Source organism: Protopterus annectens, chromosome 15.part0, assembly GCF_019279795.1.
Source record: "Protopterus annectens isolate FY-2018-M chromosome 15.part0, PAN1.0, whole genome shotgun sequence".
Taxonomy (NCBI): domain Eukaryota; kingdom Metazoa; phylum Chordata; order Ceratodontiformes; family Protopteridae; genus Protopterus; species Protopterus annectens.
Genome location: NC_056749.1, coordinates 197249947 through 197273289, shown reverse-complemented (window position 1 = coordinate 197273289; position 23343 = coordinate 197249947). Strand labels below are relative to the sequence as shown.

Genomic DNA, 23343 nt, shown 5'->3' with positions numbered 1-23343 from the left:
TGCTGACATCAGCCATAAAAGGATGTCTGCATGTACAATCCTCTGAACTTTTCTGCTGCCATTCAGAACACTTGACTCATTCGTCAGTCTGCTGCCTGATTCCATTGGTTATTGACAGCTTTCAGGTAAGTGCCCTGTTGGGGATTTATTTCTTTGCTACTGCCTTTTGTACTTAGTTCATGTCATCCAGGATGGGCAAGTGTAGGTGTGGAAGGCAGATTCCACATAAAGACAGACATGATTTTTGTCTTTTCTTCTTAGGCCCCAATCATGACTACCATTCTTGTTCCATTTGTCAGGTCTTTATCCCTAAAACTTTGCATAGCCTACTTTCGGCTTTAAATCTCTGTTTAGGGAATGAATAACTTAGATGTCTGGCTAAGGATGTTATGGAGGGTTTCTGGGGTCATTTGGCTAAGCCAGTTTTGAAGTGGACAGTTAGCAAGCCTTAGCCTGAATCCTCTTCGGCTGAGCCTCTTTCCACCAACATATCCCTTGAGGATAGTGAAGACCTGATGTTACGTTCAGATGTTGGGTCAGGTTCCGTGGTGGGTACCTCATCCGAAGCTATTAAGGAATCTGACCTAGGCACATCCTCAGAGGTAGTACAGACATCCTTTTTGGATGGACAAGGGGAACTGTGGCTCACTGTGCTTGAGGACCCTAGGGACATACCTACTACTTCGGTTAGGGAACAGATTTCAGAGTCTGTTGCGGATGTTAGCCTCTGTTGGGTCCTTCAATTTCTCCTCTTGCAGAAATACATGTTAAGAAAAAACAGTAGCCTAGACACTCTCAAGGCCCCTTCCTCTCCTCAGTCTGACTGGGATACTTTTTTTCGCAGGGGATGATTAAGGCTTTGGTGGCATTGAAGCCTTCCTCAGCTGTTTCTGTTCCTTCTTTTACATCTTCTCCTGTTCAAAGAGTCAGGGAACAGGCACTTTGTGATGTTGATGATAACTCTCCCTCTGATGAGGACTATGTAGCATATTCTACACAAATTACTTCTCCTTTAGAATATGCCTCTGTAGGGGAGAGTCCAATGGGGGAGATTCCCCCAGTAGAAGAGATTTCTTTTGGGTAGACAATTAACAAAATGAAGGAATTTTTCAAATGGGACTGCTCACAGATTTCTGAAGAGCAAAAAAAGGAATTATGACCTTCTACAAATGGAAGTTCCTTCTCCTTTGGCTATGCTTCCAGTTTTGCCCACTTTCCTGGATGCTTTCACTTATTCTTCTAAGACCTCTGACTCTTGGGCTCCTACACCAAAGAGGCTAGACAGGTTCTACAAAGTGCCTAATGATTGCAGGTTCTTGTATAAATGTCCTTCAGCTGATCCAGCAGTTGTCTTCATTGCTTCAGACAGGTCTTCGGGTTGTCTCATTCCTCTAAACTACTTCCCTTTGATAAGGAAAGTAAAATTCTGGAAAAGCTTGGTAAGAAAGTTTATACTTCCTCCACTTTCGATGTCAGGGCTATGAATTACCAAACTCATATTTCTAGGTATTCATTGGTGTTACTTTCTCAGACCTCTCAAGCTCTTGCTCAACTCCCAGATTCTGACATTAAAAATCAGATTATGTCTCTCTTAGCAGCTTCTTCATAAGTAGCTAGACATTCAATTAAGTTCAGTTCTGATGCAGTTGAGGCATCCTCCATAGCAGCTACGTCTGCTTCTGTACTTAGAAGGCACTCTTGGTTGAGACTTCAACCATTGCCAGATGTCTGTAAAGCAAAACTTTTAGTTGCAGCTCTAAATAAATGGGCTCTTTTTGTTTCTGCAGTTGCAGACTTATTTAAGACTTTGTAAGAGAAGGGAAAGTAACTTCAAGATTTGAAGCAACTTTTTGTTTCTCCTGTTCCAAAGTTCCACAGCAGTTGTCCTATAAAAACATCCTTTGTTAGAAGACTAGCATTCCCTTCCTCTTCTAGACCTAAAAAGACTGCTAGGAGACCTCCGCAATTTAAGACTACTACTTCTGCTCCTTCCTCCCAGCAGCCCTTTCCACCCAAGCCAAGTTCTCTGTGACTGACAGCCTCTTCCAAGTCTTACCCGTCTATCTCTTTGTCTGTCTCTCTCTTTTCCAGCCTGGGCAAGAATAGCTCAGGATTCATGTGTTCTTTCTATCATCCAACAGGGATATTTCATGACTTGGAAAAATCTCCCTCCTTTCATGGGAGTTCTACATCCCCCCCACAAACCAATTGAATTTGTTTCCAGAGGTTCTAAAAGAGGTACTTTCACAAGGCACAATTCAGCAAGTGTCAATGGATCAGAGAGGCAGACGGTTTTATTCCAGAATGTTTCTTGTCCCCAGAAAAGATGGTCCCTGGAGACCAGTTCTGGATCTTTCCCACTTAAACACGTTCCTAAATTTGCCATTTTTCCGCATGCTGTCTTTACAGACTCTTTTTTTTCCCCTGATTCCCTCTCTGTCTTAAATGGCCTCTCCAGACATAAGTGATGCACATCTTCACATTCCCATGCATCCTGTTTACAAGAACTTTCTACATTTCTCTGTGAATTCTTTGCACTTTCAGTCCTCTGCCTTGCCTTTTGGACTTAACTCTCCCAAGGGTATTCACAAAGTGCTTGGCCCCATGATTGCTTTCCTAAAGGTCAAGAGGATTCAGATATAGCCATACCTGGACAATCTTCTTTTTTCTGGTTCTTCTATCAGAACAGCTGACTCCGAATCTGCAGTTTACCATTTTCTTCCTACAAAGTCTAGGGTTTTACCATACATTTCAAAATAATCATCCCTATCCCCTTCACAAGATCACATATTTCTAGGATGCAGGTTCAGAACAGACCTAATGATGTCTTTTCTTCCAACAGACAAACTTCAGTCTCTTACTTCCTTCTTCAGACACCTTCTGCCTCTCTCTTCCATTACAGCCAGGGAGTTTCTGAGACTTCTAGGTTTCATGGTATCCACAATCTCCATGCTGCCTCTTGCAAAACTCCACATGAGGAAATTTCTGTGGTACCTAAAGTCAATTTGGACACAGCATGCTCACCCTTTGGAGTTTGTGATTCCCTCTTCTCTCATGCCTAAAAACCAAGCTTCATTGATGGATTCAACAGCTTGCTCTGAATCCAGGGATTTCTCTTCATCTGCGCCAGCCAAATCAACAGTTGTTCACAGATCCCTCAGACAGTTTTTTTTTTTTGGGGGGGTTGCTTCAAAGAAGATGCAGGGCCTTTGGTTTCTTTCTCAAAGGAAAGATCATATCAGCATCAAGAAAATGAGGGCTCTTATTCTAGATCTGCAGGCCTTTCATCCTGTCTTTCAACCAGGTCCTCTGAATGTGTTTACAGACAACACCACAGTTCTCTGATATGTCAACAAGCAGGTGGGGACGAAGACTTACCTTCTTTGCAGGATAGCTCTCATGGCATGGGATTTTGCAGTTCAGTACAAGGTGACTCTTCAAGCAGTTTACATCCCATCTGCTCAAAATAAAGTGGCAAACACACTAAGAAGGTCCATAAGTCAATCCCAAGAATGTATGCTTCACAGGGATGTGATTCTGGACTTTGTCCACCAGTGGGTTACTCCCCTGGATCTGTTTGCATCCCCTCCGAACAGACAATTTCCTCAATTTTGTGCCAGACTCCCACATCCTCTGGCTTGAAAGATAGACACCCTATCTTTCTCATGGAAGGGGATGTTTCTTCTTGTAGTCCCCCTTTCCTCTCATTTAAAAAGTCCTGCTGAAGATTCAGCAAAACAAACCAAAAATCTTGCTGGTGAATCCCTTTTGGCCAAGACAGCATTGGTTCCCTCTTCTTCTGCATTTAGCCAAGGGCAATCATCACAAGTTACCTCACAGAGTGGACCTCCTTACACAAGACAAAGGATCTCTGCTTCATCCACATTTGTCAGCCTTACAGCTGACTCTGTGGGTGATCAACTTTTGATTCCTATCAGGCACCTTTTTTTCAGAGGACGTGCTTAGGGTTCTGCAGGAGACCAGGAAACCCAATACTAGAAAATCTTACTTATCCATATGGAAGAGGTTTTCCATCTGGTGTCTTTCACTAAATGTGGATCCACTTTCAGTGGATATTCCAGTGGTTCTTTCTTACTTGTGAGAGTTTCTTAAGAGTGGTTTGGCTTACTCATCACTGAAAGTACACTTGTCAGCTATTTCTGCATGTCTACCATTATGTCCACCTTTAGCTTCTGGATTGGAGGTAAAACTTTTTCTTAAAGGCTTCCTTCATATTAAACCTCCAGGAAATGAGTGTCACTACCTTGGAATTTGAATTATGTTTTAGAGAAGCTTACTGTGGCCCTTTTTGAACTTGCAGTCTTCGCTTCTTTGAAGTTTTGTACTTGGACAGCAGTTCTTCTGTTAGCCTTAACCTCTGCTAGGAGAGTTTCTGAGATTCAAGCTTTGATGGCTTTCCCACCTTTCCTGGTTTTCCACAAAGATAGGGTCTCTTTGCATACCAATCTTTTTTTATGCCCAAGGTGGTGGATGAGTTGCATCTTAATCAGTCTATTCAATTGCCCACTTTTTCCCATTCTCCTTAATCCTCCAGTGAAAGGATGTTGCACACCTTGGATGTGCATAGACAACTCAGATTTTATTTAGCTAAGACTAAGGCTATCAGAAAGTCTGATCAGCTATTTGTTTCTTTCCATCCCAGGGCTGTGGGTTTGCCTGTGTCTAAACAGACAATTTCTTCTTGGATTTCTAAGGCAGTCTTGTTTTGTTATAATTTCCATGTTAAGACTCTTTCTGCTCCTGTTGGGGCTCACTCCACTAGGTCTTTAGCTTCCTTAGGTGCAGTTTTTAAAAGTCTGGATACTAACTCTATTTTAGAAGCTGCTACATAGTCTTCTGTGTGCACTTTTACCAAACATTACAAATTGGACACCATTTCTAGATCTAGAGCAGGGTTTGCTAGAGCCATTCTCCATGGCTTTGGTGAAAGCTCTTCTTTTCAAAGCTCCTCTGCTCCTTCCTCCTCCCAGGGTGCCTACTAAGCTTTGGCATTCTCCCACATGTAAAAAATACTGCAACATTTAATAGGACATAGAATACTTTGTAAAATCTTACCATAACCATAGATGTCCTTCTCTTCTATGTTGCAGTATTCTGTCCCTCCCTCCCTCCTTCCCCCAACATCTTGTTTCTTTCCTTGGATGGCATTTTATTGCTCCTTAGGTCTGGTGTTCCTTCTGGGGCATTACAGTTCTGAGGATTGTACGTGCGGACTTCCTTTTATGGCTACATTGTCAGCACATGTATGCGATGTCCCACGTATGACATTGTCAGCACATATATGCGATGTCCCACATACCTTGCAGTAGCTAAAACGTTTGTTGTATGCTGGTCAGACATTAGGTCGTTTGGGCGGAGGACTTCCCACATGTAAAGAATACTGCAACATAGAAGAGAGGGACATCTATGGTTATGGTAAGATTTACAAAACTATTCTTTCTTCCTCATCCACCAGCCCCAGTTTGCTGGTTGAACTCTGGTTGTTATCATTGTAGATGGGAGCTCTCCCCTTTGTGCTACATAGCTGGCCATCCATGGCTGTAATTCTAGCAGCTCAGTTCTTTAGGACAGCTCTGTTTTATTTTTGATTGTGTATTGGGTCTGTATTATGTTGTCGAAAGGCGTTTTCATCAAACACCTTTTCATCAACACATAAACATCGAACTACCAAAAATCTGCACGGGCACTTCAGAGAATTTTTTTCCCAGGGGAAAAATCGCTTGACCAACCAAAAACAAAACAAACTGTCAGACCCTACGAAGTGGGGTGCTTTCCCCCTGCCCAACATAATATACCAACTCTGAGATTGCACTACAGTGGAGGAAAAGGCAAATTCCTGACGATGGCCAAGAGATTTTTTCCCCCAGGGAAAAAATTCACTGGAGTGGCCATTTGGAGTTTTGGTAGTTCAATGTTTGTGTATATGAAAAGGCATTTGATGAAAATGCCTTTCGACAGTGTAATATGGACCCTGTGCATTGACTACTGTTTCTGTAAAAATACACACATCCACAGTTTTAAGACACCTAAGATATTATGTTGCGTATTTACATTAAGCTGTTCATAAACATTGCATGTTCAACTACATTTATTTTTTATCTGGCCCGTAGGAGTTCAATGACAGCATCTTTATTACAGTGTAATATTTAGATTTTAAAGCATTATCTTCTGCACCAACTCCTTGTCTCTAGAAGAAAATGTTGCCATTCTGCAAGCTTAAGCAGGCTTTTTACCCATACGCAGTACCTGATCAAGTCCTCTACTGTTAATAGTTTCCATTCAACCCCATGGGTGAGAACCAACTGTAGTAACCATGATTTATGCAGCTGTTGGAGGGAGGCAGTTGCTTAGCTCTTTTGCTTCCACTGCAAATGTCTGTAGCATATAACAGTTTTGTTTAATAGTCTTTGTGAATGACATTCCTGCCTCAGTACGCAATTAAATCAAAGCCCTGCCTCTTGTAAAAAAAACGTTGTGATCCCTGGTCTTCACTGGCAGACTGTACTTCCCAAGCCCACCCCTTAGAGAGACAAGCTGGTTTAAGCCTCATCAGTCCTCTTCTGCCCCATGCCAAACCCCATCAGGTACCTGAGATACTTATCTAACTTGGGTTGCCTGGGTCATAGTAAGGTCTTTATCCCTCTGCACAGTGGAACTGACAAGCTTAAGCATACTTTTTTAATGTAACATCTATATCGGTCCTTTAAATCCTATTAAATTGTGTAGTATTTTGTTTTTTATCAATACAATACAGTTCTAAGTAGCAGGGCACACCACCAGTACTTCTCTGACCTCTCCTTTACTGTTCTTACCACTGAAATGTAGTCCTACCTTTTTGACTCTCTCTGCACTACTTGTAGACAGTTACCTTTCTGTTGATGTCTGCAATTTATTTTAGCTTATCTTTATTGAGCTGCGTCCTAAGTCTAATTCCTACTTTTTCTGTTGCTCGTGATAAGATAATTACATGCTTTGCTGTAAGCATCGACAGGTTGTCCACACAACCACTCTTCTTTTCATGTCAGTTCTAAATATGCTTTACTTCCTCCTCTCTCTCCTCTAAATCACAGCTGCAAATTAACTTTCCATCAGAGTGTTTCTTCTAGTTTCCAGTTTTCAGAGAAATTAAATATAAAGAAGCATATTCCTGTAAATTACGACAGCATTAACATTTAAAAAATGTCACTGGAAGTAAGGTGGGTAAAAACTTAGGAAGAACAGCTGGCAACTGTTATCATGGTTTGAGTTCAATAAGGGGAAAAAAAAACACAAAGAAAATATAATTTTAGTCTTAGATTTTTAAAAAGGCAGTGATAAAAATAAAGCTGATCCATTGACTTATTCCTGTGTTCCTAAGTTGTATTGTGAATTTAATTCAGACTGAAAAAATTATGGTTGATTTGTTATTGTTCACTAGATTATAGAAGTTGTAAAATATGAAAATGGTAATTCTGAAATTATGGCAGGGAGATGAACATAAATTCGGCTTTGGAACTCTGCTGAAATGGTGGAGAGGAATACTGTTAAAAACTTTAGTTTAAATTCAGGCCTATGTAGGCTACTTTATCAAGCAGAACACCTTGCTTTAGTTGTATTAATTCAGCCTTAAGTCTCATATTCTTAGTGCAAGTAACATTGTGCTGAATTTCGCTTCAATCTGCATGTTAACTGTAAATTCCAACTGAATGTTTCCTGACATCTTCATTTGTTTGCTTTTTTTCAGAAGCATTTTGTGCTCCAGTATTTCAGCAAGGGCCAGATAAAAATGGATTTGACCTTGGCTTCTTTAAAAATATTGAGCAAGTGTTTGGCGAAGAAAGAAAGTATTGGTTCCTTCCTTTTTGCACTAGGTAAGCGAGTCAAATAATGTATTACACCACCTATTTGGGTTTCAAAGCAAAATGTAAGAAATTAAAGTAATATAAATGTCTGGTGTATAGTCAAAAAGCTGACAAAATAAGATACAGTAATATAGCACTGGCAGCCTTATCATGAAAACTGGTTTCTTTTTTGTCTTGATGTATCAGAAGCTAACTGCTACCATGTTTAGCGGTAAGAACCACAAAAAAAAAAATAATTTTACCAGTCTTATTCAAAAGTCTGATTGACATTCAGTACTTCTTGACCAGTCTCCACCTGTCAGGCACTGTTCACCTGAATGTTTTTTCAGCAGTGTACTGTCACTCGTTCGTCTCTAACACAAGTAATAAGAAGGCTTGGGGTTTCGTTCAGATGCTTTAGTACACAGAAACACATCAGGATGGATAGCAGCATCTTTAAATACGAACTAACAGACAGAGCTTACATACGTACATGTTCACATCTCACTACAAAATAGCAGTCAGGATCGCACGTGCTCAGTATTTATACTGTAGTGCAAGCCCTTGGATAGCTTCTTAAAGGTATATACACACTCCTTGATCTACATCCTCACTCTTAAAAAGATTGCCCTTTATGCAAAATAATAGCAGAGATAAGCATGCATTACTATGTCCATCAGAAACAAAATACAGTGTTCATGTCCAAGTTGCTTAATATCTGTTACAAGGTTTAGAAATTCGACCATATCTCATAACATAACAGTTAGGACTAAAATTAGCAACAGGGACAGACTGCGGTGCACAAGTCGTATCAGGAATGTCTCGAGTCATCACAGGAACAGGAACATCCTCTGGAACTGGAAAGAGTCTCTCTCTCACAGGCTATTTGCTGTGGTATAGGCTCAGATACCAAAAGTAAATGCCTCCGATTTCACCTAAAGGTTCCTTCTGTTTTCAATTGTACGATCTCGGCTCTGGACAAATATTCTTCATGACACCAGTCTGATCATAACCTTTGGACATTTGCATCCTTACCACTTCTCCTTTTCATAATGGATTGAGCGGTCTGCTGGTCTTATTTGTAGTAGGACTTCTGGGATAGGCGTTTCCTCAACACATTGTTTCATTGATCTGCTGTTCTTGACACATGGAACCAACAATTGACTACTGAGTGGTAATGTGGTTCTGGTTTGTTTCAACAGAAGTCTCTGAGCAGGTGAACCAAGACGTTTATCACGAGGAATATTTCTGAGATTCAAGAGATTCAGGAAAACATCACTATTGTCTCGTTTTGATTTCTCAAGTAACTGTTTTGCACTTTGCACTGCACTTTCTGCCAAACCATTTGACTGTGGGTACTCTGGACTACTTGTGACATGAGTAGAGTCCCATCCTTCTACAAATCTCTTGAACTGCTTGCTTGTAAACTGCATGCCATTGTCAGAAAGAACTTTGTGCGGACTACCATGTACAGCAAAATGACATTTCATCTTAATAATGACTGTACTGGATGCTAGGTTAGGAAGTAAGTCAATTTCGAACCAATTGGACTAAGAGTCTACTAACACCAAATAATGTTGACCATTCCACTCAAAGATGTCATTGGCTACTGTCGACCAAGGTGGTTCCAGAATCTGGTTAAGCTAAAGTGGTTCTTTCTGTTGATGAGGCTTTGTACTATTGCATACTGAACAAGAAGAAAGTGCTCTCTCAATGTCTTGTGACATAGAAGACCAAAATACTATCTCTCTCGCCCTTCTTTTGATAGATTTGGTTCCTGGGTGATCACGATGCAAGATAGTAATTTACTCAGGTTGCAAGGACTTTGGAACATTTACTTTCAGACCTTTCATTATGATACCTGTGTCAGACAAAACCTCATTTCTGTATGGAAAATAAGGTTGCAGTTCTTGAGGTAAACCAGATTGCTTTGACGGCCATCCTTGATTGATAAAGTGGTTGAGCTTTTGTAAAACTGGATCTGTGGCTGTGTGATCTTTCAACTCGTTAAGACGTGTGGAAGAAAAATTATGCACTTCCATAACTTCAGAATCATTAATTGAATGAGAACCTTGATTGCCATTCTGTTCAGTGGTATTTCTGGGTGATATGGATAATGCATCAGCAAGATAAAGAAGTTTGCCTTTCTTGTAGACAAGATTGAAATTGTATTTTTGCAATCTCGGCATCGTAAGTTGCACTCTGGTTGGGGCTGAATGCATTGGCTTTCTTAAAATAGTGACTAATGGTTGGTGATGTGTTTCAAATTGGATAGGTGTACCATAAACATAATCATGGAAGTTTGAACATGCAAACACAATTGCCAAAAGCTCTTTGTCAATCTGGGCCTACTGCTGTTCAGTTTAGGTAAGAGTTCTCGATGCATAGGCAGCAGCTTGATCCTCTTGGAGAATGACTGCACCAAGACCAAATTTCGAAGCATCACAGGAAAGTGTAACTGGTTTGTGAACATCATAGTATCTGAGAGTTAGTGGACTTAAAATTCACTGCTTCAGGACATCAAATGTTCTTTGGTGTTGCTCTAACTAAGACCAGGACACATCTTTATGTGTTGGCTCTCTGAGTGGTGCCGATAGTTGGTTCAAGTCTAGAATAAACTTGCCTAGGTAGTTGACCATGCCAAGAAAACGTTGCAGAACATTGTCTGGACCTGGCATCTCGAGAATGGCTGATTGCATTGAAGGTTCTGGTCATAGGCCTGTACTCGTAAATAAATGACCAACATAAGGAACTTCTTGTAGCCTGAATTTACATTTGTGTGGATTGATCCTAAGATTCACTTGATGTGCCCTTTCTCGAAATTTTCTAAGGTTTCTGTCATGTTTGGCTTCATCACGACCTCCTACTAGTATGTTGTCTACTATGATAGCCAAGGATACCTAGAAAAAATTTGCTCCATTGCACTCTGAAAGACTTCACTTGCAGAATTTATCCCAAATGGCATTCTTAAAAATCTGTACCTGCCAAATGGAGTACTGAAAGTAGTGAGCAATGAGGATTTTTTGTCAAGTTTAATTTGCCAAAATTAACTCTTTGCATGTAAGACAGAAGAAATAGTGGCATTTGGCACAAGGCTGTGACTTCTTCGACTGTATGCATTGGATGATAAGGTCTTGTTAGCCCTTTGTTCAAATCTCATGGATCAATACATATTCTGATGTCATCTGAGTTTTTCTTATGAGCTACTACTATGGAAGATACCCAGTCAGTTGGAGTTTCCCCTGGCCAAATCACACCTTGTCGCACCATTTTATCTAACTTTGCTCTGACTCTGTCCTGCATGGCTATTGGAACTTTACGTGCTGGCCTGATAACTGTACTGACCTCTGGGTCTAACTTCATGGAAAACACAACTGGAAGCTTGCCTAGTTTGTCTTGGAAAAGATCTGCATGGGTAGAAAAAATGTGCTGGGCAAAATTAGAGTAGTGGTCTTTTAAGCTAACTTAGACTTACTTATTAAATGAAATCAGTCCCAGCGTCTCTGAGCCCTAATAATGATTGACCATGCCTCTTGGCCACATAAAATAACAAGCTGTATCTTCTTCCAGCAGAGTAACATGAAAGCACACCTTGCCACATCAAGTCTTTCACCTTTACACACTCTGGCAAATGTTTCTGCAGACATATCATTGCACTTGGAACCTGTGTCAACTTTGAGCTCTGTGGGTTTGTCATTTATCTGACCAGTACAAAATAGTTCATTCTTGGCCCTTAAATCTACTGCATTGACCGTTTCATGAAGCACTGACACACTATCAACATAAAGAGTGGGGTTGCCACAGTTTAACTGATCAGCTCCTTTCTTAAAATGTTCCCCTTTAATAAAAGAATGTGGGCCTTTTGATTTACAAAACCTTTTGAAATTATTCCATTCATTACATTTGTGACACTGTTGACCAAAAGCTAAGCACTTTTCCTTTTTAGATTCATGATTACCACCACAATTGACAGTTGGCAGTGAAACTAGGGTGGGGCCCATGCTTTGAGTTTGCTGACTCACTCTTATGCATCACTGAGACTGCGCGAAGTCTGGAATTTGCTAGAAAGTTCTGGGGTTTACCAGTGAGTGCTGCAGGGGTTACAGCTGCCATATGCTTGGGCCTGTTTCTTTTAATATTGTGCTGCATACTGTCAACATGAGCTTTATCACTGTACCTTCTAGAGTTGCTCTCTCTTGTAAGTATATTTGTGTGCTTTTCTGTGAGCTCATGTATCAATGGCCTTATTCAAAGTTAAGTCACTGTCACGAAGCAAAATCTTTTCACAGCATCATGTTTTATACCACACACGTGTCCTTTTTCAACGCATCCCTTAAGTCACCAAATGTGCACATTTTAGCTTTATTTCACAGGTCAGTTATATATGCTGCAAAAGTTATACCATGCTTTTGATCCCTTGTTTAAAATAAATGCCTTTCCATTGTAACATTTGTCTGGGGGCTACATATTTCTCTAAATTTACGATCTGAAGTTGTTGTTTTCATTTCATTTTCAACCTATGGGTTACCAGATCTGGCATGGATCTGACTCAGCCGCATATCCAGCATCTGATCGGAGCTCAAACCTCCTCCCCTGTCTCGTTCCTCCCCCAGATCTCATTTGCCCCTTTTCATGTTTGCATAGCGATCTGTGCTCTCTGCTGTTTTTTGTGGGCAAGTGACATTCTTTTACTGTTAAATTCTTCTTTCTCATACCTTTTTTTACTCTTTTCTGCTTTCTACCATCCCTCGCGCTTCTGAGTCAGTTTACCAAAAAAAAACTTTTTTTTTCTCTAAATTTCTACCTGTCTCATGTGTGGTTTCTGAGTGAGTGTGTGCTGGGCCACAGGTTGGAAGAATGTTGGATGCCACCAAACCATGCTTCAGAAAATGTACAGTGTGTGGCCACAAGCTCTCTCCAGCTGACAGCCACACTCTGTGCATCATGTGTCTTGGGGCAGCCCACCTGCAAACCTCCTGTTCTATCTGTGCCAGGTTTAATCCTCGGGCACTGATGGACAGGAGGAACAAGCTTATTCTCAAAGGCTTCCTTCCCTCTTCTTCCTCCGGGACTCAGGACCCTTCTGCCCCGGCTCTTACTTCGGTCTCTGCCCAGGCCTCTGGGACTCAAACTCCTGCTAAGAGGTCCGGGGACAGAGACAAGTCAGCTAAATCAAGGGATAGGCCCAAGAAGCGGTCCCCAGATCGTTCGGCTTCGGCCAACCCTCCAACCAAAGTTAGGTCGGCTCCGAGGCTGGAGTCTCCCTGGCTTCATTCCCCTCGGTTCTCTGTGGAGCCAGAGGAGCCCCAGACCCAGTCGCCAGCTCATGCCTCCCCTCACCACCCCTCTAGGCCGGTGTTGGTGGCCTCCTCTTCCCGCTCCACCCATAGTCTTACCGAAGCAGAGGTGGATAGGGTGATGTGGAAGTTAATCTGCACCCAGATTCAGATGGGAGTCTTTCCTGCCCCATCTCCCTCTGGAGTGGAGAGCATGCAGTCTGTATTCATCCCGGTTACTCCTTCTCCAATCTGACCCTTGGTTTTGGAGCCCTTGGATCCGAGGACACTTGGCATTGATGGGCCGTCTCCGATGGTACCTTGTACCTTGATGCCGGCCATGGCCTTCAGTAGGTAGGATCCGACTAGCTCGAATCCAACAGGTTTTGTGAGCCGTAGCCTCAGCATCAGATCTGAGGGGGTGATGTTGGTTCCGGGTTTGTCAGAGCAGAGCCTTCCCCTTGGTATCTCGGCGCCTGGAGGTTCGGCTGTGACTCCCTTATCAGATCAGAGGGTGATGGCTCCTTCTCTGGTACTTTCTCAGGAGGTCCATTCCCCTTCGGCTTTCAGCGGTAGTGGAGAGGGTACTCTCGATTCCTTCAAGACCTTTGACAATTGCTTCCTTGGATTCTACCCCAGCTACCTCTGTTTCTGGTGTGGATCCTGCCATTCTACCATCTCAGGGACAGCCTGCCGCCTCTTTGTTCCAGGTTGTTCCCTCTTGGGAACAGGAAGACATTGGCGAGTCCTCCCCGGAGACCCCCACTGAGGAGGTCCCTTGCAAATGTAAGTGCAAAAGGACGCACTTAGACTCCTCACCGGAGTCCCTCACTGAAGACACCAATTTTGGAGGAAGGGGAAGGTTCCCCCCAGTCCCCCCACAAGGATGTCTCCTTTGGAGACATCATGGAACTCCTTCGCTAGCATGGGGGGTGGTCTGCCCAAAAACCGACCCCAGATGAATAGGTGTTACTGGAGGCATTTGGCGCAGGACTCTCTACTTCCTGAGTGTCCCCTCCTACAGATCCTTTAGTGGATCTTATTATATCTTGGGTTCGGAAGGAACCGGACATGGTGGATCCCATTCCCAAATGCCCGGATAAGGTTTTGAGCCCCCCTTCAGACATGTCACATTAGAATAAAGGATCCCTGGTTGATGCCATGGTGGTGGCAGCTGCCATTAAGAAGGAGCTCACTCAGGAGAGCTCTACAATTCACCCTCCTGACCTAGAGTCAAGGACAATGGACCATTTTGGGAAGCAGTTGTATGCTTCAGTGACCTCTGAATGGGCACTGATTTACATGGCACATGTAATTCAACTACAGCGAGAACTGGTGAAGGAGATTGCTGAGTTGACCCCTGGGTCTATGTCGGTAGAGGATACAAAGGTGTTTTCTGCTTGTATGGCTGACCTGAAGTCAGTTACTAGCACCTCTATGAGTCTCCTCTCCCATGCAACTGAGGACGCTGCTAGAGCTGCCCGTACATGTCTGGCTCTGGCTCTGTGCATTTTTCAGAACCCTTTAAGACACCTTTCATGAATGCCCCATATGACGGTTCATCCCTTTTGGGGAAGTTGGTACGTGACACCTTGGTTCAGAGTGAGGAGGACGGGAAGACTCTGTCTGCCATCGGGATCCACTTTTCAGCTTCTCAATGATCCTTTTCTAGGAGTCAGCGAGGGACCAAGAAGATGCGGTTCCAGAAATCTCAGAGTTTTCCCAGGACACTCAAGACTTACCTTCCCCCAGGGTAGAGGGTGATTTGATAGACGCCGCCCTAGAAGTTGAATGGGTCTGAGATATCACGGGTCTTGAGAGCCTTTCTCAGACAGACCTGCGCAGCAACCCTGAAGGGTTGCCTGGCTGCTCGTCTCTGGAGTCAGTCGAGGTTCATCTCTCTCTACACGTAACAGCGTGGGAGTCCATCGCAGAAGATCGTTGGGTGTTGCAAATTATATCCAGAGGCTATTCGGTCCCCTTTATCACAGCACTCCATCTACCCAAACACCTCCTGGATGTTCCACCCGTACAAAGGGAGGATGCAGCACTGGAAATTGCAAAGCTGCTAGAAAAGTGAGTCATCCTACCGTCCCCCAGACCAGTCTGTGTTGGGCATTTATTCCAGGTTCTTTTTGGTGCCAAATAAGACAGGGGACTTGAGAACCATCCTGGATCTCTCCACCTTGAACCTGTCTGTAGCCAAATTAAAATTCCATATGGTCACCCTTCTATCTATCCTGCCCTTCCTGCAAGAGTACGATTGGATGTGCTCGATTGATCTTCAGAATGTGAACTACCATATCAAAATGGACAGGCGCTCCCGGAGGTTCCTCCGCTTCTGCCTGGGAGCCAATCATTATCATTTCAGAGCACTTCCCTTTGGTCTCACCACAGCCCCCAGGATGTTCACCAAAGTGATGGCAGTGGTAGTGGCTCACTGAGACTCCAGGGCATAGAGGTCTTCCCTTACCTGGACGATTGGTTCCTCACTGCCCCTTCTAGACATCAGCTCAATCAAGCGAGGAATTCCTTTCTACTCTTAGCCCAGCGATTGGGCATTACCATCAATCTCAACAAGTCATTTCTGGCCCTGGTTCAAGTGTTAGATTTCATTGGGGCTCGACTGGACACAATTCAAACCAAAGTCTTTCTTACAGCTGACAGGATTCAGTCTCTGAAGCTACATGTCCTTTGCATTCTCCAGGCTCAGTTACCGACAGCAGAAATGGTATTAAGGGCGTTGGGGTCCATGGCGGCCATGATCAGTCTCTTGCCCATGGCATGTTTTCACATGCGGGTTCTTCAGTGGACTCTCACGGTCCAATAATCCATGCTAGATCTCCCCTTGTCTCATCCTGTCCGAATCTCTTGAGTGTGCAGGGACTGTCTTCTGTGGTGGATTCATTCCCTGGATCTGGCTTTGGCTCACTTCTTTCTTCTGCCCTCCCTCTCGACCACAGTGACCACAGATACCTCCCTCCTAGGGGGGGGGGCACTGCTCAGGAATGACAGTCCAAGGTACGTGGTCCCCCTACGAGACCAGATTGCATATCAGCATCCTAGAGATGAGGGCAGTGCTTCTAGCATTTCAGGCTCTCCATGCCCATCTTCCCCCCAGGGATGATTGCTGTCCAGACGGACAATATGTCTGTGGTCTGGTACAGCAACAAACAGGGAGGAACCAGGTTTCACCCTCTATGTTGCGAAGCCATGAGAGTGTGGGAGTGGGTGATCTCCACCGGCCAGTTTCTGGTGACAACACACATTCTGGGGAAGTCCAGCATTCTAGTGGACAGGCTCAGCGGGTCTATTCTGATGCCTTACAAGTGGTCTCTGAATCCTTCAGTAGCAAAACAGATCTTTCTCAAGTGGGGTCAGCCTTGCTGCGATCTCTTCGTCTCTCCTTCCAGTGCGAAATGCAGTGAGTTCTTTGCTCCGAACCCTCCACCGGGGAAGCCCCCCAGAGATGCTCTGATTCATGCTTGCCCCCCCCCCCAGTTTTCTGTATGTGTATCCTCCTCTTCCCTTGACTCCAAAATTCCTTCAGAAAGCTCACAGGCTGGGGGGAGCATAGTTATCCTCATTGCTCCATTCTGGCCTCATCAAGTGTGGCTCCCCTGTCTGTGGTCTCAATTGGTGCCTCCACCATGGATGCATTTGATCCAATTCCAGATCTTTTCTCATCCGTCAGGGATTTCCCATCCAGACCTGGGCAGTCTGAAGTTCACTGCTTGGCTGCTCCAGTTCCCTTGATAGTCAGGACTCCCGGCTTATCTTCACCTGTCAAAAAGATTCTGGTGGCGGCTCATAAGTCTTCCACTAGAAAGGTGTACTCCAGCAAATTGAAACGTTTTTTGATCTGGGCTTCACAGCGTGCCCTAGATCCCTTCACTGCCCCGGACTTTGCATTTTAGAATTTTTGGCAGGGATTTTTCAGCAAGGTGCCAGTTCTTCTACAGTTAAGGTCCAACTTGCAGCGATTTCCAGTTTTCATGTAGGTGATAACAAAGGTCTTCCTAAAAGGCACCTTTCTCCTTTGGCCCCTGGTAAAGGACCCAACACCGCCATGGGATCTTGCGTTAGTTCTGCAAGCCTAGTGTCATCTCCTTTTGAGCCTGCAGCCTCTGTGGATCTGCTGTTTCTGTCCTGGAATATGGCCTTGGTAGCTATTACTTCTGCCAGGAGGATTTCAGAGCTTCAACCGTCGTCAGTAAAGCCCCCTTATATGATTTTTCATAAGGACAGGGTATCCCTGTGTACTAACCCATCTTTCCTCCCTAAGGTAGCTTCAGAGTCAAATATTAATCAAGTGATTAATTCCCTGGTCTTTTTCCCAAATTTTCAAAACAAAGGAGAATATAAATTGCACTTGTTGGATGTGCACAGACAGTTACACTTTTATCTCCACAGGATTAAATCCTTTTGCAAGTCTGACCAGCTTTTCATTTCCTACTCTATAAACCCTTTTTTGGGAAACCAATATCTAAAGTCACCATTGCCTGTTGGATTTCCCATTGTATTATTCTAGCGTAATCTGTTAGGGGGTTATCCCCGCCAAGTCATGTGAAAGCACATTCCACCAGATGTATGGCTACTTCAGCAGGCTTTTGGTCCAGAGATTCATTGGATAATATTTGCTCTGTGGCCACTTGGGCTTCATCTCATACCTTCATTTCACATTATAAATTGGACATCATATCCAGGAACAGGGCATCTTTTGGCTCTGCCATACTCTGGAATATCCTTCCATGAGGGCCTCCCAATTGTGTAGTAGCTAGGGACTCTGTCCCACAGGTGGAAGATCAAATGAAGACAACAACTTCAGATAAAGAAGTTATGTACTCACCATAACGTTCCATCTGAGTTCTTGTTCTTCATTTGTCTTCAGCCGTCCCTCCCTCCTTTCCCCTGCCTTGCATAGACTGCGTGGTGGTTTAACCAGTAGATGATGTGGTCACCTCTTGCATGCCTCTTACTCTCTACCTGTTTTGCTTATGCAGATGTCTAGTCTGAAATAAAGTGTTGGGTCAGGTGAGGAAGTTAGTTGGGCAGCAAACTCTAGCTGAAGGGAGGAAGAAGACGGGCATTATGGGTAGGGCAGGAGCTTTGAACTCGGATGAGATGCAGGATATGCAGCCGAGTCGGATCCGGTAACCCACAGGTTGAAGACAAATGAAGAATAACTACTCAGATGGAACGTTATGGTGAGTACATAACTTCTTTTTTTAAGCACTCTGGGTCCTCCCTTGACTCAGCCTGTACAACAATATCACGGTTTTCCCCCTTTCCAGCATAAATAGCAGGTGCATACACAAATGAGCTCTCCATTTCAATGGTTCTGACCCAGCTCAATTAAGTAGAGTAAATGCCTTTGTACGGTCATCTTTATCAGAAAATGCAGCCTGTATGAAAATGTCATAGTCTTGCTCAAACACTCTCCAGTTCTCAGCAATATTACTGTCAAACACAAGTGCACTGGGCTTTCAAAATCCATCTGCCATGCCCACAATGTATATACAAACACCCTAAAAATATGGCCCTTGTAATTATGTATGAACAAACTGTGCTGTGAGCTTGTAACAACATTCAGATGCACAATAAACTCTTTGAAATATGTACTTGCGAAATATGCTCTGTAATGGCTGTGAAATAGCTTGACTGTAACATTGCACAAACATGCAAACACTTTATACACTTCTGATAACATGGATATCTTTGCTTAGTACGAAAATACATGCTTTGTGAAAATGCGTCTGTTTCCCTTTATTTGTTTTATGCAATTTGAACTTTATTTCAAACATTTTCTGTAGTAATTTGAATATTTTTATCAATAACATACATATCTGTTTATGCGAATAATGTTTAGAAAGTTCTGTATGCCCCTTTTCATGTTATACGAATAAGAAATGGTGCTCAGCAAGATTTAATACCTGAAATGCGTTTCTGACCTCTTTTGCAAAGTTTTACCCCTTTTTAGGATGATTCACTCCTGTATATTCCTCCAGTCATAACTAAGTGTCTCTAATCATTTTAGCCATGCCGTCTCAGACTTCATGCCCCTTGGATGTTCCGGTTATGACTTCATGCCCTTTAGACATGCCGCTTCTGACACCATGTCACTTGTTCGTCTTTAACACAAGTAATAAGAAGGCTTGGGGTTTTGTTTAGATGCTTTACTTCACAGAAACACATCAAGATGGGTAGCAGCATCTTTAAATACAAACAAACGGACAGACAGAGCTTATATACATACATGTTCACATCTCGACAGCTAACTACAAAATGGCAGTCAAGCTCGCATGTGCTCAGTAGTTATACTCTAGTGCAAGCCCTTGGATAGCTTCTTAAAGGCATATGCATACTCATTGATCTACATTTACTTTGGAGGAATTGCTGACTGCTAGAATGACTACTGTCATAAGCATCTATGGAGGTTTTTTTCACTTGTCCCTCACAAACATAGATGATAAACAGGCGGGGTAGTTCGTTTAGATACTTTATTACATAGAAGCACATCAGGATGGATAGCAGCATCATAAAATATAAGCAAACTAATTAACAGACAGACCTTACAAACACATGCTTACATCTCATCAGCTTACTACAAAATGGCAGTAAGGCTCACACGTGCTCAGTATTTATACACTTGTGCAAGCCCTTAGATAGCTTCTTAAAGGTACATACACACATGTTGATCTACATCCTCCCTCTTAAAAAGATTGGCGTTATTTGAAAATAACATTGGAGTTAGACTTGCATTCCTATAGACATTAGAAACAAACACAATGTTCATGTCCAAGTTGCTGTGCATCTATAACCTGGTCTGAAGATGCAACCGGGTCTGGTAACATAACAATCTGGACTGGGTTTAGTAACAGGGAGAGTCTTCAGTGAACAATTCCTACCAGGAGCTTCGGGATTCATCTCAGGAACAGGGATATTCACTGGAACGTCCTCTGGAACTGAAATGCTGCACAACTCACTCTGAGATGGTCTTTCTCACAGGCTATGTGCTGTGGTATAGGCTCTGACACCAGCATCAGATGTTTCTGATTCCCCCTAAACTCTACTCTTTGTGATTCCACAATGTATAATCTCAACTCTGTGCAAATATTCTTCACAACTCCAATCCAATCATAACCCTTTTACTTTTGCATTCTCACCACTTCTCTTTGTAATGGATTGAGCAATTTGCTTGTCTTATTATAGTAGGACTTCTGAGTTAAACGCTTCTTCAACAGATTGGTTTTCACTAACCTGTTGTTCTTAACACACCAACAATTGACTACTGATGGTTTTCACTGACCTGATGTTCTTGACACATGGGAACTAACAATTGACTACTGATTGGTAACGTGGTTCTGGTTTGTCTCTACAGAATTCTCTGGGCGGGTGAACCAAGATGTTTATCACAAGGAATATTTCTGAGATTCAAGAGATTCAGGAAAACATAATTTTTGTCTCATTTTGACGTCTCTAGTAACTGTTTTGCACTTTGAACTGCATGTTCTGCCAAACCATTTGACTGCGGATACTCTGGGCTATTCGTGACAAGAGTAAAGTCCCACTTTTCGGCAAATCTTTTGCACTGTTGCCTTGTAAACTGTGTGCCATTGTCAGAAATAACTTTGTGCGGACTCGTCCATGGTAGTCCAGGAGTCTGGTTTAGCTGAAGTGGTTCTTTTCTGTTGATGTGGCTTTGTAGTATTTCAAACAGAACTAGATGAAAGTACTCTCTCAATGTCTTGTGACATAAAAGGCCAAAATATTCATCCTCTTCCCCCTTCTTTTGGTAGAGTCTGCTCCTGGGTGACCACGATGCAAGATAGTAATGTACTCTTGTTGCACGGACTTTGGAACAATTACTTTCGGACCTTTCATAATGATACCATTGTCAGACAAAATCTCATCTCTGTATAGAAAATAAGGTTGCACTTCTTGAGGTAAACTTGTTTGCTTTGATGGCCATCCTTGTGGTGGAGCCTCTGTAAAAATGAACTGGCTCTGTGATCTCTCAGCTCATCAAGACGTGTGGAAGAAAAATTTCTCACTTCCATGACTTCAAAGTAAAGGTTCTCATTCTCATGCTGTTCAGTGGTGTTTCTGGGCAATCTGGATAAGGTATGAGCAAGCTAAAGAAGTTTCCTTTCTTGTAAACAAGATTGAAATTTTACTTCTGCAGTCTCAACATCATACATTGCAATCTGGCTGGAGCTGTAGGCATAGGCTTTCTCAAGATAGTGACTAGAGGTTGGTGGTCTGTTTTGATCTGGATAGGTCTACCTTAAATGTAATCATGGAACTTTGAACATGCAAACACAATTGCCAAAAGTTATTTCTAATGAAACTGTACTGGGGCCCATGTTTTGCGTGTGCTGACACTGCAAACTCTGGAGCCTGCTGGAAAGCTCTGGAGTTTACCATTGAGTGCTGCAGGGGCTACAGCTGCTGCCATGTGCTTGGGCCTCTTTCTTTTAACCATGTGCTTCATACTATCAACACGAGCTCTAGAAGTTACTGGAAGCATGCATCTCTCATTTGTAAGCATTTCTGTGTGCTTTTCTGTGAGCTCGTATATCTGAGAAATCTCAGTGGCCTTATTCAAAGTTAAATCACTGTCATGATGCAAAATCTTTTTCAGTATCATCTTCAATACCACACACAAGTCTATCTTTTATCAACTCATCCTTTAAATCACCAAATCTGCACGTTTTAGCTTTGTTTCTCAAATCAGTTATATATGTTGCAAAGGTTTCACCAGGCTTTTGATCCCTTGTATAAAATAAGTGCCTTTCCATTGTAATGTTTGCCTGGGGGTTACACATTTCTCCAAATTTACATTTTAAGCACTCAGGGTCCTCTCTTGACTCAGCCGTTACAACAGTATGACAGTTTTCCCCCTCTCCTGCAAAGCCAGCAAGTGCATGCACAAATGAACGCTCCCTTTCAGTGGCTTCTGACCCATATAAATTAAGTAGAATAAATGCCTTTGTACGGTCATCTTTATCAGAAAATGCAGCCTGTATGAAAATGTACTCTTGCTCAACAGTCTCCACTTCTCTGCAATATTATTGTTGAATGCAAGTGCACTGGGTTTTCAAAACCCATCTACCATGCCAACAAAGTATGGACAAACACACTGAAAGTATGCCCATTGTAATTATGTATGAACAAGCTGTGCTGTGAGAGCTCATATTAAAATTCCAATGCACAATAAACTTCAAAATACTGTACTTTGCGAAATATACTCTGAAATGACTGTATCTTGCAAAATGACTTTACTGTAATACTGCACAAACATGCGAATACTTCATACATTTCTGATAACTCAGATATCTTTGATTAATGTGAAAAATATGTGCTTAGCAAAATGCAGTCGTTTCCCCTTGTTTTATGCAATTCGGACTTTATTTCAAACATTTTCCTTAGTAATTTGAATATTTTTGTCAATGTTGGACATTTCAGTTTATTTAAATATTGTTCAGAGCGTTCTGCATGCTTCATTTCATATTTTGCGAATAAGAAATTATTTGAGCAAGTTTTAACATCTGAAATTCATTTCTGACCTGTTTTGGAATTATACTTGCAGTAGGGATGATCTACCCCTACATATTCCTCCAATACTAACCGGGTGACTCTCGGACTCAAATTGAAGAAACTGGAACTCTTTCTGGCAGCAGGTTGTTTTAGCTATGCCTCTTTTGACACCATATCCTTTTAGACATGCTACTTCTGACAGCATGTCGCTCATCCTTCTCAAACACAGATGATGAACAGGTGGGGTAGTTCGTTTAGATGCTTTATTACATAGAAACACAGCAGGATGGATAGCAACATCATAAAATATAAATTAACTAATTAACAGACCTTACAAACATGTATGCTTACATCTTAAATGGCAGTCAGGCTCGCATGTGCTCAGTATTTATACATAGGTCTATGTCACAAAATCAAACTTCCAAAATGTCGAACACCATAAGTTCGAACTTGGAAGATCGAATTCGGATAACATCGACACTTCAAAACAGCAAATTTTTTCCCAGGGAAAAAATTTGCTGTTCCGAAAAACACACACATAACACAATCACAAGAAACACGTTCAAAACCTACACTAAACCTAACATACACCACTATCTATGCACTATTCTTAACCCAGCCCTAATGCTAAAGTCCTTCACTACCGCACACTTACCTGACCCGCGCCCTAACCCTAAAGTCCGTCA

The 23343-nt window shown here is 42.6% G+C and overlaps 1 protein-coding gene across 1 annotated transcript in view; it reads left to right on the top strand.

Moving 5' to 3' along the window:
* Nucleotides 1–23343, top strand: part of ZDHHC15 (zinc finger DHHC-type palmitoyltransferase 15) — a 1138753-nt gene that overhangs the window by 971914 nt on the left and 143496 nt on the right. Inside the window, exon 9 of the mRNA XM_044057691.1 lies at nt 7745–7871. Within this exon, the coding sequence (XP_043913626.1) occupies nt 7745–7871 (127 nt within the window). The remainder of the gene's footprint in view (nt 1–7744; nt 7872–23343) is intronic.